Raw genomic sequence first — 17,739 nt, forward strand, 5'->3', positions numbered from 1 at the left:
TGTTTTCTATGTTTTACTGTGAAGAGATTATGAGTTTATGAGATTTGCTAATCATTACATTCAGTTTTCATGTAGATTTTTCCCACATCCCAACTTTTTTGGAATTTGGGTTTTAAAATGTGAAAAAAGCGCAATGGATTTTAAGTTTAGGACTTAGGACAAAGGGGAAGAGAAGAGCAGAAATATGAATGAAAGCAGAGGAAAAGTATCAGATTAAAGAAAAGTCTGACTTACTTCAATTTACCTTGTTTAGGTTTGCCTCGGAGGGGTGGTCTACATGTAGTGCCACTGTCCATCCATTCCCATGTTCATGGCCATGCCACCCATAGGCCCTGGATAAGACATTAAACACTATTAAACAAAAATGTTATTGTTATTAAAGTTTAAGTTATTAAAACCTAACTGATGCAGTGAGTAGCTTCTCATCTCTTAAAAAACCATGTCTGAAGACACATTCTGTAAAAGACTGGTTTATTGTCATGCATGGATTGGCCATCACAAAGCGTAGACCTTAACCCCCGATGAGAACCTTTGGGATGTGCTGGAGAAGACTTTGCTAAGTGGTCCAACTCTCCCATCATCAATACAAAATTTTGGTGAATAAAATTAATGCAGCTCTGGACGGAAATAATTATTGTGACATTGCAAAACCTTATCAAAAGAATTCCATGGCAAATGTGTGCTGTAATCAGAGCTATAGGTGGTCCAACAAAATTTTGAGTGTGTCCCTTTTTTTCGGACGGGAACTTTCTATCTGTCTGTCTATTTGAATATTCGTTTGCTTTACGAACATATCTTGTTGTTGGACAAAAACAATGGTATTAGTCAATCCTGAAAAAAACCTGAAAATAGTGATATTACTTTACTAAAATGCACATTTAAATACATTTAAAGACAAAATATACAAATACATATATTGCAAAAAAACAAACAAAAAAACAACAACAAAAAAACAGTTAAACAGTACTTCGAACAACAATATTTTGAATTGATTGTAGTTCAGGCTACTTATTAATTACTGGACAGAGGGAAACCTTTGGCTGAATGTGTTACATTACAGCAGCCCCACCTCAATGCTTTCACATACCACCTTGGATGTTAATAATGAAGTTGGTAATTGTTGTCTACGATTGTAACCCTTAGTGATAGTCAACTCCAAAAGCAGCTTAGATTGATTTCAAAAGATCAAACAATCAGCAGCTACTCTTCTCTAGCTGGTGCTATTTAGGGAAACTGAGATTACTCACCTCCAGGTCGGAGACCCACGTGCTGCTGCCCCTCAAGAACAAAGCCTCCCATTGGCTGGCCATCTGGACTGTAAGCTGTACTCTGACTGACTGTGAAAGGAGAGAAGAAATAATAAGATCAATTACACTATACTGTCAAATATATTTGTGTCATGTCTCACACAGTCTTTATCTGATCAGACCTTTGAATGAAATGCAGGATTAGGTACACTAGGGTTAGCTGTGCACTACAGTTTTACCTGCTCTGTTGGACTGGTCAATCATTGGCTGCACTATTCTCCTCCTTGCATTAATAAACCTGGAAAAAAGGAACATTATTATGTAGTTTTTCATTAAGCCACAGTAGGCATGTGCAGTGCTGTAAAAAAGTATTTGCCCCCTACCTGATTTTTTATTTTTCTACATATTTTTCACACATAAATTATTCTGTTCATCAAACATAGCAGTTTTAAATAATGACTTGATTTATTAACAGAAAAAAGCTGTCCAGAACAGCTGTAGCTGTATGTAAAAAACTAATTGCCCCTGTCACTATTCCTGCTTGGTCCTGGCCCAGTTTGTTTTGTCTCTCTCTTTCTTTCTGTCGCTCACCTGGCCACTCTCCTGCTATGGTCATATATGGACTGCCTCTCTAATTACTCTCCTCTGCCTTGATCACCTGATCCACTCCACCTGTGTTCACCCTCTCTTTTATAAGCTTCCTTGAGCCATATCAAATTGATTCGATTGTGTTTTGTGTAAACATTTGTGTTATGTATGTGACTTACCAGTTGTTCACTTGAAGGATTGTGAGGCCTGTGTCTTGTGCTAACTGCTTTTTCTGTTCCTCTGATGGGTACGGGTGCTGTGTCCAACAAAGGCATAAAAAAATAAATAGATGAATTGATATCAAGCTAGAAACTCGCATTCATTAGGCCAGTGATCACCAACTAAAAGCCAGCAGGACATTTTTTATGGTGCAAAATCGATCGCTGGCGATAAAGAAATGTTCTGCTAGGCCACGAGACTCTTGTGTGAAGTTGTTAATGCATTAATAAGCCATTACACAAAGAGTGGTAATTCACAAAATACATTCACGTCCTTCTTTCGATAGCTATGTGTGGGTGCAGTGAGCACAGTGGGAATGTTAAAAGCACAGATTAACAAGCTTCAGTGAATACAATTTGCCATAATGTACAGAACCTTGTACTTCAAGAGACTCTCATTGAAGAAGAAGAATATTTTGTACCAGTCTCCATATATAGTAATTTGTGAAAGTGAGCAAACAAGTCAACTGTGGAAAAACAGAGGCTGACCACGGTTTGGACATATCAGGCTAGTGTACACAAACAATAGTGGATATAAAGAGGCACAATGGTGGCTTTGGTTCAGGGCCCTGATGAGGCCAAGCCCCTGTTACTCCCAACCCCTATCCACCTTGCTCCATTCCCCTGTCCTCTAGTCCTATTCACTCACTGACCCTTTGTCTTTGTGTGAGACACTCTATAGTTAATATAAGCTCTGTTTCAAAAATGTGTCCGTCTGCGCTCTGCATTTCATGTGATCAAATACTGATGTGTACCAGAGGCAGTCTTATTCAGTAACTGATAACGAAACCTTTAGTGAATAGATTTTAAATCCCTTTTTGCAAAACTCAATTATCCAAAAAACAAACAAATAACAAAAACATATCCGGTTGTCTGACAGCAACTGGATTTGTGAACAAATGATTAATGCAAAGATGGTTATCTTTGTGTCACTTTGCATTACATATGCAACTGCGGCTGACTGTGCCACAGTTTGTACATCTGACTAGTACAGTATCACCCTTCTGCAAGTCCTTACAGTATAAACAGCCTACAGCCTAGGTGAGTTTTAAAAAGAGTGATCACACTGATCAGAAAAAACAGTATGGCTTAATCTTGTGGTGGACTCTGGTCAGTATCTGTAAATTTTAATTGTCAGAACATCACACAGTGCATTACAGCTTGGTGTGTTTGGGGCTGTGTAGCTACAGATGTGTCAGAGTGCCCATGGTGACCCCGGCCTATTTCAATATTAAATCCATCAGGTATTGTTAACATTGTGACTGATTGTTTTATGTGTCTAACTACAGTTAGAATAGGCATTAGAGTGGAGTTTAAATTCAAATGTACGAATGCAAATGACTGGTTTAAAAAAGAAAACAATCTTCAATGCTTTGAGATGGGGACTATGATCTAGATTATCTGCCACATCACAGTGAATCGTTTTTTCTGATTTTTATTTGTCATGTGCTGAACAGAGATTTAGTGTCATAGATGCCTGAATGTCTTTTAGCTCAAAGGAGAAAACAGTCACATTTCAGTTGATACTGACAAACTGCGGCATCAACATCAGAACATGGTTTGATGCAGGGATCCGTGGAAACCACAGTTAAGATTGGTCTAATGGGTTGATAATGAATAATGTAATGAATCAAAACCTTTCACATCTGTTTTCTCTATAGCTTTATCGGAATGGGGTCTTGTAAGGGTCCTCAGAATAGTAGACAAAAGCAGGAGGCTAGGGCTTGAGGTGGACAGACCCCCACCTCCCACCAAAAGGCCTTCTAACCACAGGGTTCACACTGAAATGTCTGACAAAACATAATCCCACTCCTTTCACATGTTCAACGACTGATGAATGCTTGATTGCTTGGGTGTTGCAATAGACCTTTCAGAGGCCAAAGTCTCCTTGCACACTTTTCATAGGCACATCCTGCCACACACTTGCGCTTAACAAATTAGGCTTGAAAGAGGACGGGGAACAGAGAGGGGATAATTCAATTATCCTCCTTTTTATCGGAAAAATCTAACGGTGGGCTTTCTAAAGGAAAGGGTACAAGACCTGTGTGGGCCTTTTTAACAAACTAAAAAACTGTGAGGTTAAACCACATCACAAGAGTGGCAGAGGTTAAAAAAGAATTAGAAGGTAGTGGTGGTTCTATACAAAAGCTGGACAGATATTTAAAAAAAAGCTTTAGATGTGATTTCATCTTTACTCAATTCACTTACAGTGGAACAAAGATTATCTTAGTTTCAAGATGCCTTTGAATCTTGGAAATTCATTTGAAAAGAAGCATAATTGCAAAAACTGGTGATGGGAAAGGGCTGAGGTTAAAAAACAAGTATTTCTAGCATTACGTGTTTGCTGTTACAGAACTTTGACAGCAAGGTAAAGTGGAATATATAAAAAGATGAATCTGGCCTGTCTGGGAAAACAACTTAAAAGTAACAGGATCTGCATAGGTTCACTTACTGTAAGGTGCTGAAAGAGCCATGCTCTCATTATATTTGTGGCCACTTTGGGGAAGATGCCTCGTTTCTTCTGCCGCTTCTTGTCTTGGTCATCCTCGTCTCCCGTACCCGGTGATGCCAGGCTGTTGTCTAGACCATCACCTGTGATAAGAAACAAGAGAACACGCGTTACAAGAAAGCTTTCATTTGGCCGTGTTGCTGCCATACTTCTCACCAAACATGTGTCTCAAAGGGGCAGCTTGATAAAGATTGCCTTTCTCTGTGGCACGGCAACACAAGATTTTCCCTATCACCTCTGCTGGACTCCCCAGCCAATGGATAATGAGGAGGAGTTTGTAGTGCAGGAGCTCAATAAAACCAAGAACTATTAAATCAATCTGAGCCATGCATTTGACATGAAGTAATGAGTGTGGAAGCTGTGCGCCTGACATGAAATAATGAACGTCCAAACTGTGACCTCTGAAGGAAGACAGTTTGAAAAAACACTAATAACAGAGAAGGGAATAAAAAAAAACAAAAGTCAAGCATGTGATTCAAGTATGAACACAGAAGCAAAGCGATCGTTTGGGGTACTGAAGCAGAATGAGAGTGGTGTGGGAGGGTGGGGCAGGAAGATGTGAAGACATCAGAATTGTGTTCGCTCCCCACCCCCACCCTCACCGACATCATCCATGTTGGATTGTCTGCAGCATAACCTCCTGGCTTGCTTTGGATCCTGCCAGTAGCAGCATCCCTGTTTGATTTCAGCAGAAAGCTGGTGCGGATGGAGGCAAGAGGCTTCCTTTAGCCTGAGACTTCTACCCCAGCTCGCAACACAAGGGGCACTCCACTCCCTCACCCACTCTGCCATTAATTGTGCATCAGCCAAGATGATTTACTTTTAACAGTAGTGGTTATTTTTCTTGCCCTCGGGGCAGAGAAGCCTTGAAAGCCTGCCTGGAGGGCATGTGAATAATGCATCTGAGAGACTCCTCCCCCGAGGCGGGACAGGAACCCTACTTTTCTTAAGATTTGCCCTACTATGTCTTTTTGTTTTTAGAGATGCATCAATCAAATGCGCCTATATGAGCCATATTCATGCAAAAATATTTCAACTAATGAATACTGACATTTAAAAAGATGGTTAAAGGGTTGGGGGCTGTGGGATTTTTGACAGGTGGTGCCCTGCTCTAAGTGAAGGACAGAATACATGGTTCACACTGCCTCTGTCCTCTACTCTTACTTTGCTTTGTCCTCCATTTCTTCTACAGCCTGGCTGTAAAGTTACTTCTTTGAATTTCCCCACAGATTAGATGGATGCGGGATATTTTCAATGTTGTTATTCTACAATCTATGACACTATCATATATAAGTTAAATAGTCGAGTCAAGATTCCAGTGGGGTTTTGGCAATTCTGAGATTTCCATAGTTAACCAGTATACACCAGCTTTTACTAGAGGTCCTGCAGATGTCCACTGAGACCCGATCCGAGAACTGAGTCACGTCAGATCTAAATTCTATCTGATCAGCTCAGGTCTCCTTTTAAGCCAATGTTTGTGGTCAACTGCATTTTGGTTTAAGTTTAATTTTATTTGTGAATATTTGAGACTGGTCTGCATGTGCTTGGGTACTTATTGGGTCAGGTCTCTCCTTTAAAAAAAAAAAAAAAAAAAAAAAAATTACTTTAGGTTGGTGTTGGCTTTCCACCGTGTCCAAAGTTTTGTACTCATGAAGATCTCTGTTTCATACATGTAGAACAACTGATTGTAGATGGGATGGGGATGCTATCTTCCTACATATCTAACTAACTATGTTGCAATATAGCAACAGAATAATGGACACACAAAAAAAACGTGAAAGGCAACTTAAACTTGATTGACCATGAAAAGGTCAGACTAAAACACAACAAAATAACACATTTTCACACCCATCAAGATAAGATAACACCAACAAATTAAAGGAATATTGATAACCAGAATATTTTTTACCTCCTGTTAGTGATTAAACTGGTGCATTTCTGTCATGGTCATTCAGTGTCAATGAACTTCACTTATTTACATACTCACTTATACACTTGCTCTTCAAATTACTTCCATAATTCTAAAAGTGGCATAAATAAAAACAATGTATAAATTAGCAAGTTAATAATAACTTGAGTTTATATTTGAGGGTTATGTTCATGATTCAAAATTTTATGTTTTAAACTTTTGAAGTTTTAAACTTCAAAGGTTTCAGTTTTAATTTCATCTTTAGATTATAAAACATAAATCTGGCAACAAAAATCATTCAAAAAAGTTTGACACAGATAGAAAGAACAAGCAAGCGAGGCTTGCTGAGCCTAATTATATCTAAGAAATGCACACTGTTCTCCCCTCCACCCCCACCCTCGACATCATCCTGCTTTCTTGTGCTCCAAAGAGAGGAAAGCCGGAGGGCAGATCCTCCGCTACACTAATCGCATCTGACTGTGCCGCAGCAACTCAGCCTTTCTAACCATTGTGTGACGGTGCAATCTTAAGAGTTGTACACTTGCTCAAGTGTCCCATCGTCACCACCCCCCCTCCACGCCCCCACCACTTCCCTGTTCCATCCAGTGCTATGCGTATCACATTGGAGGGGGTAGGGAAGGGGTGTAGATGAAGGGGTGGGCTGGAGTATTGCCCCAGGGCTAAGAAAAAACACACACACAAAAAACAGCACCCTGAAATATGAAGAGTTGCTACTACACATTTAACTATATTGAGCCTGTGTTGTTATAAAAGTATATCTTATTATACTACTTCAGTCATTCCAACTCAGCCTTGCTTTCCCAGTAAGTTAGAAACACAACATACAATTGCAAAGTGACGATATACTGTAGTTATTCTGAGTCTGTTGTATCTCACTCAAAAAAATTGTGGTTTGATCATTTTGCATCTATTAATACTGCCATATGCAAGAAGTTTCAGACTCCTCCATACTGCTAAACACTGTGCTTTTTCTTTAGTTATTTATTGAAGACTTTGATCTATCATGGATCCCTAAAAGCCCTGATGTTTTAAATGTTAACCTGATTATTTAAACAGTTTAATACAGGTAGTGGGATCACCGGGCACTAATAAAGTTGTACATTTCCTTTGTTTGTTTTTACTGAACTGTATTTGTTCCGTGCTTTTCCATGCCTATGCAAATCCTAGTTGTAGTGTAAAACACTAAACTAGTCCACATGGTCTCCAGGTAATATGTCAGATAGTGATATTTGAAACTGCATGTTTTTATGTTTTACGCTGGACAAAGCAGTCAACGGATAACGTGTCCACAAGATAAAGCGCAGTACGGCTAGAAGAACTGATTGCCACGCTCCCAGCTGCATCAGTAATGCAAAACCAGCGTGGCCAGTCTAATGAGCTCAGTAGGCCCTGATCCATCATCAGTGACAGCTTCTCCCCTTATTAGACATGATACATGGCTTTAAAAGGAGTAGTCTAGAAGGTTTCTAGTCCTCAGTGTGAGCGGATGTACACAATGATTAGAAGGTCTTGATGGGGAAAATATTAGAGCTGTTTGCATGGTGGCACCAACAAGGCAGTGAAAGGAACTGTTTGTGTGTGGGATTAAGAAAATCTCTAGTGATACTGGAGCATGTAGCATCTAGTGATTCTGAATCCACTGAAGGAGGTCATTTGCATTTCATTTGTGAATCACTTAAAAACATTTAAAACATTTGTAAAAGCCACAGCTGCTGCTGCAAGGACTTTAGCCACTGGAATGTCAGCACCTCGTCTCATTCTTTCCTCCCAACTCCTAAAGATGCAACACATTCTGTTCCTCACATTCTGCTTTTCAACATGGTTGTGATGGATGTTTTCAAGTGACTGCCACTGTCTTTTGTTTTATGTGGATCTTTGTGATGGATGTTTCTCCCCAGACCCCTTCCCAACATTCCTGGGAGAGCTCATTCAGTGTATCTGTGGTCAACCAGCACTCACCCAGGGAGTCGAGCTATCAAACAGTCCTCTCTGTTTTTCACACGGCATACATGACAACAACCGAAACTCGCCGGTCCTAACAGAAGACAGGCAGCCATAAGCTAAACCGCCAGTCATACAGTAGATGGATTATTTACCAGTGGTTAGCCAGACCCAAAGCCACAGCACCGCTATGTTAGTGTTCCCAAATGATAGTAGATTTTATAAGGTTTCATCAAGCTATGGAAGCATGACAAATGAGCCACACCACAATCCTTCCATGTCTCCTGCTAGATTGTCATTAACTTTTAACCTTTCTTAAACATTCTGACAAATGAATATCTGGTCAACCACATTATTCTGTTATTAATCTACATACATGTTGAAGTTTAACCTCATATAATAATGTTATAGCCATTCTGCAACAAAATTTCAGATAAACTTTTTTTTTACATTGAGCAAGAGATAAATTAATATGATGAATAATTGTAACAAATAACACACTAAAAACCCATCACTCGCTTTGCTTCCATCACTGCCACTGAAGGCTGACTCCGACTCTTTCATATTTGTACTGCAATTAAAATGCTGCTAACTTGAAACATATACAGTAAAACATGCTAACTTCAAAAAAAAAAAGAAAATTGACCTAGATGCAGACGATAGTTCAGGATAATATAGTAGCATCATCTATGTGCAGTTGTCCAACAGCCACTTTCACATTGGGATATACAGTATAACACTCACACACACTCACACACACACACACAACCTTACCCTAACTAACCAAGTGTTTGAACCTACCGAGATGTATAACCATAGGTGAAAGAAAGTCAGTACAGTCTAGTTCTACATGCCATTAAGAGATCGAGTGGTGTAGCTTCTGTACGTATAACACAATCTTTGTGAAACCAGAGTTCACTTGAGAGCCTGCAGCTTTCTTTTTTGCGTTGGTCAGGCTGCTGCTGAAATGATTTTCATTATAAAATTATGTTTGATGATAACAACAAATGAATTAGCTTTGCAAGTATTGGTTAATTTCTTCCAAATTATTTATGTTTTTATCATTTGAACCTGCAGTTATTAAAAAAAAAATGTGTGTGCTCACCATTAACTGTACTGTCCCCTCTGGGTCAGGGTGAATAATAAATGATTCCAACAAAGTTCCAGATATCTTTGTACTTGGCTGGCATGCTGTCTGCATGTTTTAAATAGAAGTGTGATTGTTTCTAGTTATTGTTTACAAAAAAATTAAAATGCGGAAACAATGGTTAGGGTTAGGGTTAGGGTTAGACATAAATCCTGGTCTATCAAAAGCCCTATGCTCTATATAACCAACCATCCTGCTTGACCACTTCCCCACGACTTTTGTCCAGTCATGAAGTTGTACTAAAAATCATAGACAGGGACCTAAATCAGTCGCAATTATGCTTCTCCGATATGTTTTTGCTATGCAAATCAAATCTTATCAGTAAAGAGGGTACGTGATACTGAGAAATAATTTTAAAATCACATATGATTTTTTTTAAAGATCCATTAATTAGTTTGCTAAATTAGAATAGCTTCATATGAACATAATCTAAAGGGGACGTTAGATTTTAAGATCAACTCACTAGATGATATCCTTTATACACACTCACATCAATATACCTCATGAAAAAGGTAACTGGTACTGAACGCAAACATGCAGTGATACCGATGTACTCTGTGGGGGCCATCTATTCCAAATGAGATTAACACAAGTCACATATGACAAGCCTTTGTATCCTTTTGGGCTGTGTTTGTCTCTTCCCTAGCATTAGAATAGACTGGCTCGAAGGTGGGAGACACAGCAGTAAGCATGCCTCAGATACTGCTGCAGCAACCCCAGCTCTGATCATTCTCCCTCTTCTTCTCCTTTGTTCCTCTACCATAAAAAGCTCTGTCCTTCCATCCCTACAGGGAGCATTCTGCTCCCCCATCTTCTATACATTGTCTTCTCTCTCAGTTCTAAAGGTCTATCCCACCCCTTCTTTTTTAAGTTGTTAAGGTCTTAACAGTTCACCTCAGCAAAGTCTTCTGCATAATGAAACACTACCAACTACACATGCCATACTCTTATTGCATCTTAAGAAAAGTTAAGAAGCCAAGATGACTGCCAAAAGTCTTGAACTGTTTAATGGTTTCTTAATCCTCTTTCTTTTGTCTTGCAAAGCATCATCCCATTGTTCTCATCAATGCTCTGCTCATTGATGCCTGATGGGGCAGAGGGTGGAAAGTTAGTTCATTCTATTTTTACTGCAGCCAAAGGGGAGAAAAAGAAAAACAAGTCATAAAACCCTTATAACTGCCAATTAGCACTTCAGAAATCACATCAACTGCAGTAGCACCAGGGCAACACAAAAACGAGCAGGGCTGGATGACATCAGACAGAGCAAAATCAAAAAAACTCAAAGCTGTCTTCATCAGTGCTGACTGGAAAACTAAGGGAGCCTCAGTTACATGAGAAGATCAACATTATTTTTACTTTTGTCCATTTCTCTCACTTTATGCCAAAGTTGAACCTACTGTCTAATTTAAATGAAACATTACAATAAAACAATGACTGTGTCCATCTAACTACATTTATATTGTGGAATTTATAAAGTCAAAATGTTTTTATGTAGTTTCTCTACATTGCTGCACTAAATGTTGGTGGTATAATAAAATGGCAGTTTTAGCAAACACTCCTCAGACAGGAGAAAATGTTAGGTAAGATAACATGATCACACGGAATAAGTGCATTAACTTTCTTGAAAGGTTCCAGAGTCACTAGGTAGCAGGGCCTTTGCTTTAGAAAGAAGGTTAAAGCTTTGATATGGAGGAGGATAGAGAAAGCCTGTGAATGATCTTACCAATGTCACTGGTGTTGTCCCCACTCTGAGACACATGTCCCCCACTGGATGGTCCTGGGGTGCCCACAGAGGGTGTGGAGTGGGCGTCATCCATGTCTCTCCAGGACGCTGGGGTCTGAGAGGTCAGGAAGAGGTTCACACACCAGGGGACAGGAGATAAGGAAAGAGAAGAAAACAGAAGAGGAAAAAAATGTTCAAGATGGTCCAGCACATCCAGTGAGAGGTCCTTTATGCAGTTTCCCAAAGACAGCTGTGTGGCATGATTAGCATAGTAAAGCACCAACCAAGTTAACAGCAAGGTGAGACAACAAAATTACCATTCTGTCAACAGGGAACAAAAAGAGTTGCAGAAAAATTACATGCAGAAGCTTATAAGAATAAAGCAGGCAGAGTAGCACGTGGACCTTCAGTGTTCCCAACGTTTCTGTTTCTGGTTGTAACTGGTTTTGGGGAGAACCCTGGATTTATTAGCCTCGCCACTCAGAGAAATCATAAGCCTAAAACAACCAGCAATATAATAAAGAAATATTAGAACAGGTGAACTCTGGTTTACTGTACGTCAGGTATGAATGTATGTCGTTGAAGTCACTAAAGCGAGGACTGATTTTAGTCACCGAAACTGCAGGTAGACAATATTTTGGGCCGTTTTTTAATACTTGAAAGGTTTTCTTCCAAAATATTCCAGCCCATATTTCTCCTACATTAGTTTCTCTCCATAGGCTCCCTGTAAAATCCAATTGAATTTAAGATTCTTCATATAAATATCACATATAAATAATTTAATAATCAGGCTCCCTCTTAAAAACCCTATAGTTCCATATTTTCCCAGCAGAACTCTCCGTTGTCAGACTGCAGGTTTACTTGAGGTTCCTAGAGTTTCCAAATGTTTCCTCTATACATTTAAGACTAGTTACAGATGACTGGATGATCCTGAACCATCTCTTAGTTATGCTGATATCGATTAGTCAGCTAAGGGATCCTCTACTGATACACTGAGCTCTCCTCTGCTCACTTATATGCCACCATGCCTCTCTTTCTCGCAGTCGTGTTTCCTCGCCTCTGTCTCCTTCTCTCTGAGATGACTTTTGTTGTGATTCTGTGCTGTATAAATTAAATTTAACTGAATTATATTGAATTTTGTTTAATTAAACCCATAACTGTTTATGGAAGAACTTTTGTCAAATTGAAACAAAATGAAACTAGGTGACAGACATCTACCTGTCTTATGTCCTAATAAATATCTTGTAGCTGTATTTCCAATCTAAAAATGCATCGAATACACTGTAACTCTGTATCATCTTAATTTATTTCTTGAACGCAGGAGCACAACATAGGAAGAGACTGTGTAAAGCACACAGTAAAAGACTAGTTTAAGGAAGACTCCCTCCACTCCAGCTATAAAAGCCCTGGTAACAGGTTGCATTTTTTTATTCTTATTCTCTTCAAACAGGGATTTTGCCTTTTCTTGTGTTTTTGTCAGAGTAGTCTAAGTCCCAGAGTTATACAACTTGGAGCCTTCGACGTCAACAGCAGTCATATGACAGAAGTAAACTTCAGAAAACCAGGTCACTGATGCTCAGGATGGACACACTGATGTGACCCTCTCTGAGATTTCAAGGCAGGTATGTTGACTCACATGATCTGCGAGGTTGGTGGAGGATCCTGAGAGGTCGTCGAAGTCCGACTTGCAGACGTCTCGCTCCTCTATGACCAGGTCGATGGGCATTTTGCCTTTCAGACAGCTGATGTACCGGTGGCAGAAGTTGTCGCAAAGCTCATGAACCTGCGAAACCCAGGGTCAGGGTTAGAAACATCATCCGTTTTAAAAGAGCAAGAGTGTAAAATGTGAGGCCGATTGTGTTTTAGGTCATAGTTACCTTCTCTAATTCCAGGAGATGAAATCGTAGCACTTGAATCGCTTGAATAATCTAAAAACAGATTATTTTAAATGAGCTTCAATTAAAGAAAAACACACACGCACACACACAATAATATGTTACTGACACTCTGATTTGCGTTTAACAAACGTCCAACATATCAAGTTATTTCAAAAGATAAACGTGTCCTTGAAGAAATAATTGGCCCCGGGCAGGTGACATCCCGCTGTGCGCAGAGGAGCAGCGCAGAGCAGGAGGGAGCAGGGAGGAGCAGGAGGGAGCAGGGAGGAGCAGGGAGGAGCAGAGAGGAGCAGGGAGGAGCAGAGAGGAGCAGGGAATCAGAGGATGGAGCGCTCACCAAGTTATCCAGCTCTGGGTTGGAGGAAAATAAAGGTTTCTCTGCGCGGATCTGAGGATGAGAAGGAAAGACGTCGGTTATCAAACGACTCACTGGGTAAACTGTGAGTTTAGAATAAAACGAATGATGGTAAAATATATAAAAAAACAGATCCAAATTAAAAAATCGTTGATGCAAAAGTGCCTCTCCTAACTTAAATACAGCTATTTGGTAGACATCTGTGGTCCCACCTGTTTTGCAAACACTGCAATGTCTTCGTTGAAGGAGTCGGAGGAGCAGACGTCTCCTCCGGCCACACCGGGCTCTCTGGGCGTGCAGGTCGCCAGCTCGCACTTCTCAAACACCAGAGCCAGGAGGGGGAATAGAGGGTGACTGCAACACAGCAGAAGACAGGGGCCCTGTTTGAATCTCAGTCAGTTAGGCCTGAACAGAAAAACAGCGCCTGCAGCGCATCAAACCGGCCACAGGTCACATTTCACACGAAGCTTTGTTACACAGGTAATTTTGCACAGTATTTGTCTTTTTTTTGTAAACGACACCTGATCAGACTGAAAATGAAAATATAATTGATGCCACGGAGATATAACGTTATTTGTCATATGGTTATTTCGTGCTGCAACAGAATGAAATTAAATCATATTTAACTACATGGAAATTTACTGTAATTCCTTTTTCTCTTTATCATTGTAAAGAAAATATTGGGAACTACTATGAAATGTAATTCAGTCCGGCTTCATTTACAATTCTTTTTATTTGCATTTTACTTTTATAATATCCACACCCGTAGATTTGGTCCTTGTCTCTTTTGAGTGCGTCATTCACGGCGCTGCCCAGGCTGCTGGGCATGATGTTGTGCGGTGCATGTGCTCCATAGTGCTGCGCAGGGTGGGGGGGCGGCCCGTGGTTCAGGTGGTGGACTTGGGGCAGCGGCCGGGGAGCGTGCTGGTCTCCGTACATGGACGCGGGGACTCCAACTCCGTCCATCCCGCCTCCGTAATGAGCCAGCTCGTCGTACTGCAGCAGAAGTTGTAGATGACGTTAAAGACATGAACAAAGCGAAGGAGACAAGTGGAAGAAATAAAAAATAAAACTTTATCTATTGGAAAGAGAAGAGCACAGGTGGAATGAGCTTTTTTAGTGTAAAGGTAAAAAGTCGCGCATGGATTTACTGTAAATTTATGGTCTAATTACTTGAATTTGTCTTAAAGATGTAAAATGATCTGTGTTTAAAATTAATCACCTTGTGCAGAATGTTTAAATAATGAAAACTTTAAAAAGAACAAAACAAAAAAGAAAAGAAACTCTGTCAAATTACCCTTTGCGACATGTCCGTGCGCAATTGTCAGTCCTGAAAACAGAAGTTTGGTGTTGATGACAACTTGGATTCAAAACAGAAAATTCCAAGAGAGGTTTATAATCCTGTCCTGTTCTGTGTCATGGAGCAGTCTAATGACTGGAAACAATGTAAAGTGATCAGAATCAGGTGGGTTCTGTTGTCACGTTAGCCAGAGTTCCTGCGGTTCTTCAACCAGAGGATTATTGAGTGTTGTGATCAGGTGTCCCTGAAGCAGGATCCGCAGCTCCGTCCTCTCTCTCACCGCGTCCTAACGTCCATGTCACTGCGCGCCGACACGCTCCCTGTCCGCAGGTCTGCTGCGCAGCCGCTTATAGGAGCGACACACTCAGTGGGATGTGTGCCAGCAAGTTACTTCATTTTCAAACGCTGTGTTCCGTCGATGGCCTTCAAAATAAACGTAGATAAACAATCTAAAGGCTTAGAATGTCTCTATAAATACTTAATGTGGTGTTTGTTGATAAATAAATTGTACTTTCTCTAACTTTATTATAAAGTTGTATTATAAATACAATGCGTATTTGACCCAAAAGTGAAACTGGTTTGTTGGGATGGACTACCTGACTAACTTAAATTTGTAATGTATACTTTCACAACTGCAAAACATTGGCTACCTAGAAGAAAGACACATTCAAAACTAACACAACAGTTTGTTGTGGACAGTTATAGGCAGCAGTGGGGTTAAATACAGCCAAACATCTTAATTATCTAAGTTGTTGAAAATAAATCAGCAACTCGTTTTATTGGGACACTGACTGTTTTAATGTAGTTTAATGTAATAAACGTTGGCAGGTTGGCATCTTTGTGTCTTTTCATTGGCGCACATTCTCGATGCTTTTATTTTGAAAACAACCTCATCACAAATCCTGTTTGTGTGTGTGTGTGTGTGTGTGTGTGTGTGTGTGTGTGTGTGACGGGCCACTGATTCTTAAGCCGAATCTGATTGGCTGAGACGCTCTAAGACAGACCTGCCAGACTATATGAATCTAAGGAATAAACCCACAGACAGGCTTATAAGCTAAACTTATCTTATACATATCTTATCTAATACACTGGTGCTGCATTTAGGCTGCTTTTAAATCATTTAATCTAATTAATTCTATATGAGAGAACGGTTACATCCACACATCCATTCTGACAGGTCTCAAAACTAAACTGATTAAACAAAATCAGCATGTTTAACAATGTACTATACTTCATAAAATAATTTAGAAATAGTACCAGCATGTGACCAACTATAAAGTATTATATAATATTTTTAGATCGATACTTCATACTGTTTTCATATGATTGAAACAATGACTCTCAAATCTATCACAGAAAAAGGAACAATGAAACACAGCACACAGCTGTCTCAATCTTGCACTGAAACTGCTCTTTCTAGTGCACTTTAATTTAAAGTTCACCTCCTTGGCTTACATATTTGCTCTGTACCTCATCTGTAAGTCCCTTTGGATAAAAGCATCTGCCAAAAAACCAAACTCAATGTAAATGTAAATGCACCCACTCTTCTCAGTACTAAAGTAACAATATTTGGTGTTACATTAAAAATATTAATTTAAACTAATTTGTTTGCCATTACAGTCATGAAGTGATAAATCACAATCCAAAACAACATGAGAGAACATCACCGCACATTCCCATAACTTCTAAAAGTACTCCACAAGATATATTCAGTATTTTAGAATTGTTTCTACACTTGAAATGAATAACAAGAAAACATAGACACTATAACATAATAGTAATATGAAATAAAAATAACCAAAAATGTAAACTATAAAAATAGTTTATATTACAAATAATTAAATAAATAGAAACAAACAAACAAAAAAAATTATCGTGAAAATAGTTTACAAAAGTGTTTTTAGTTCATTTGAGGTTTCTCATTAGCATACTCAGCTTCTACCGTATTGACTCTAATAATACAGAATTAGCTTAGAAAGTGTAATATTTCCAGCATTACTTTTTGATCAGAAATATCATACATAGCTTCCTTTGATATGCACTGTCTGTGAATTATTAAAGACATGCATTTGAATTATAAATGCATTAACTATAAGGAAGCAGGCAAAACATGCCCCACGCCCCAGGCTACATCTCTCATCATCACATATCATTTCCATGTCTCTCTCGGTTTCCTCCTCTCCCTGCTTTCTCCTTCTTTGTGTTTACCTCCCCCGACATCACTCCTCAGCATCCCCTCCCTCTGTTGCCACAACCACCACCATACCACCCCAGCCAGCCAATGTGATCTGAATGAAGGCTGATTCAGAGTGTCAGGCCCTGTCTGAAATGTAATGAATTACCATCGAGTTGGGAAGCATCTCTCCTGACACATGACCAGAGACTGTCCTGTTCACCACCATTCCTGGCATCCTCTTCTACCACACACAAACACTGCTTACCCTCCAAATCCCCAGCTACACCCCCTTCACCCCCATTGTCACCAAGCCCTTGTGTAACTGGCTCTGTCATCCATCATGTTGTGCCCAAGTGAGAATCATTAGCATTGTCAGAGCTAAAGAACTAGGAGGCCGGCAGAGACCTAGATGAAGGTAATGCAATGACCTTGTGGAAGAAAGAAAGTGTGCTGTAGCATGCAAGTATGTAGCTACGTGCAAGTGTTTTTGCATGTAGGTGCCAATTTAATAAATGTGTTTTCTTGCATAGAGTTGTGTGTGAAGTATGTGCAAATAGAGGAATGTTGATCAATGATATATGAATATAAGGCATAACAGACAGATTAAGACTTAGAAGTGACCAGTTGCACTACTGTGGGTTAGGGTCCATACTGTATATCTAGGGCAATATGACAAGGTTTCAACTCATATTGAGAAATTCTACAGT

At 39.7% G+C, this 17,739-nt stretch overlaps 1 protein-coding gene across 3 annotated transcripts; it reads right to left on the bottom strand.

Annotated features, from left to right (window-relative positions):
- Positions 1-273: 273 nt before the first annotated feature.
- Positions 274-14,865, bottom strand: meis2b (Meis homeobox 2b). Of its 3 annotated transcripts, none has more exons than XM_026341559.1 (12): positions 14,854-14,865; positions 14,320-14,552; positions 13,769-13,910; positions 13,539-13,589; positions 13,181-13,231; positions 12,949-13,086; positions 11,304-11,418; positions 4,506-4,645; positions 2,015-2,091; positions 1,487-1,545; positions 1,248-1,337; positions 274-332 (listed from the first exon to the last, which is right to left on the bottom strand). In XM_026341559.1, exons 1-12 carry the CDS (start codon positions 14,863-14,865, stop codon positions 274-276), a joined length of 1,167 nt encoding a protein of 388 aa, XP_026197344.1. The 3 variants fall into 3 exon arrangements, with proteins under 3 accessions (XP_026197344.1, XP_026197342.1, XP_026197343.1); XM_026341557.1 differs by having other exon boundaries at positions 12,940-13,086; XM_026341558.1 differs by having other exon boundaries at positions 11,304-11,411; positions 12,936-13,086.
- Between the last annotated feature and the right edge of the window lie 2,874 nt (positions 14,866-17,739).

This window comes from Anabas testudineus, chromosome 24 (assembly GCF_900324465.2).
Source record: "Anabas testudineus chromosome 24, fAnaTes1.2, whole genome shotgun sequence".
Classification (NCBI taxonomy): domain Eukaryota; kingdom Metazoa; phylum Chordata; class Actinopteri; order Anabantiformes; family Anabantidae; genus Anabas; species Anabas testudineus.

Bases quoted from the DNA above. Each gene is read 5' to 3' on its own strand.
- meis2b (XM_026341557.1), bottom strand. The intron at 13,911-14,319 runs GTGTGGATATTA...GCTGTGTTGCAG, and splicing joins GACAAGGACCAAATCTACGG to TCACCCTCTATTCCCCCTCC. The intron at 13,590-13,768 runs GTGGGACCACAG...TCTCATCCTCAG, and splicing joins TTGCAGTGTTTGCAAAACAG to ATCCGCGCAGAGAAACCTTT.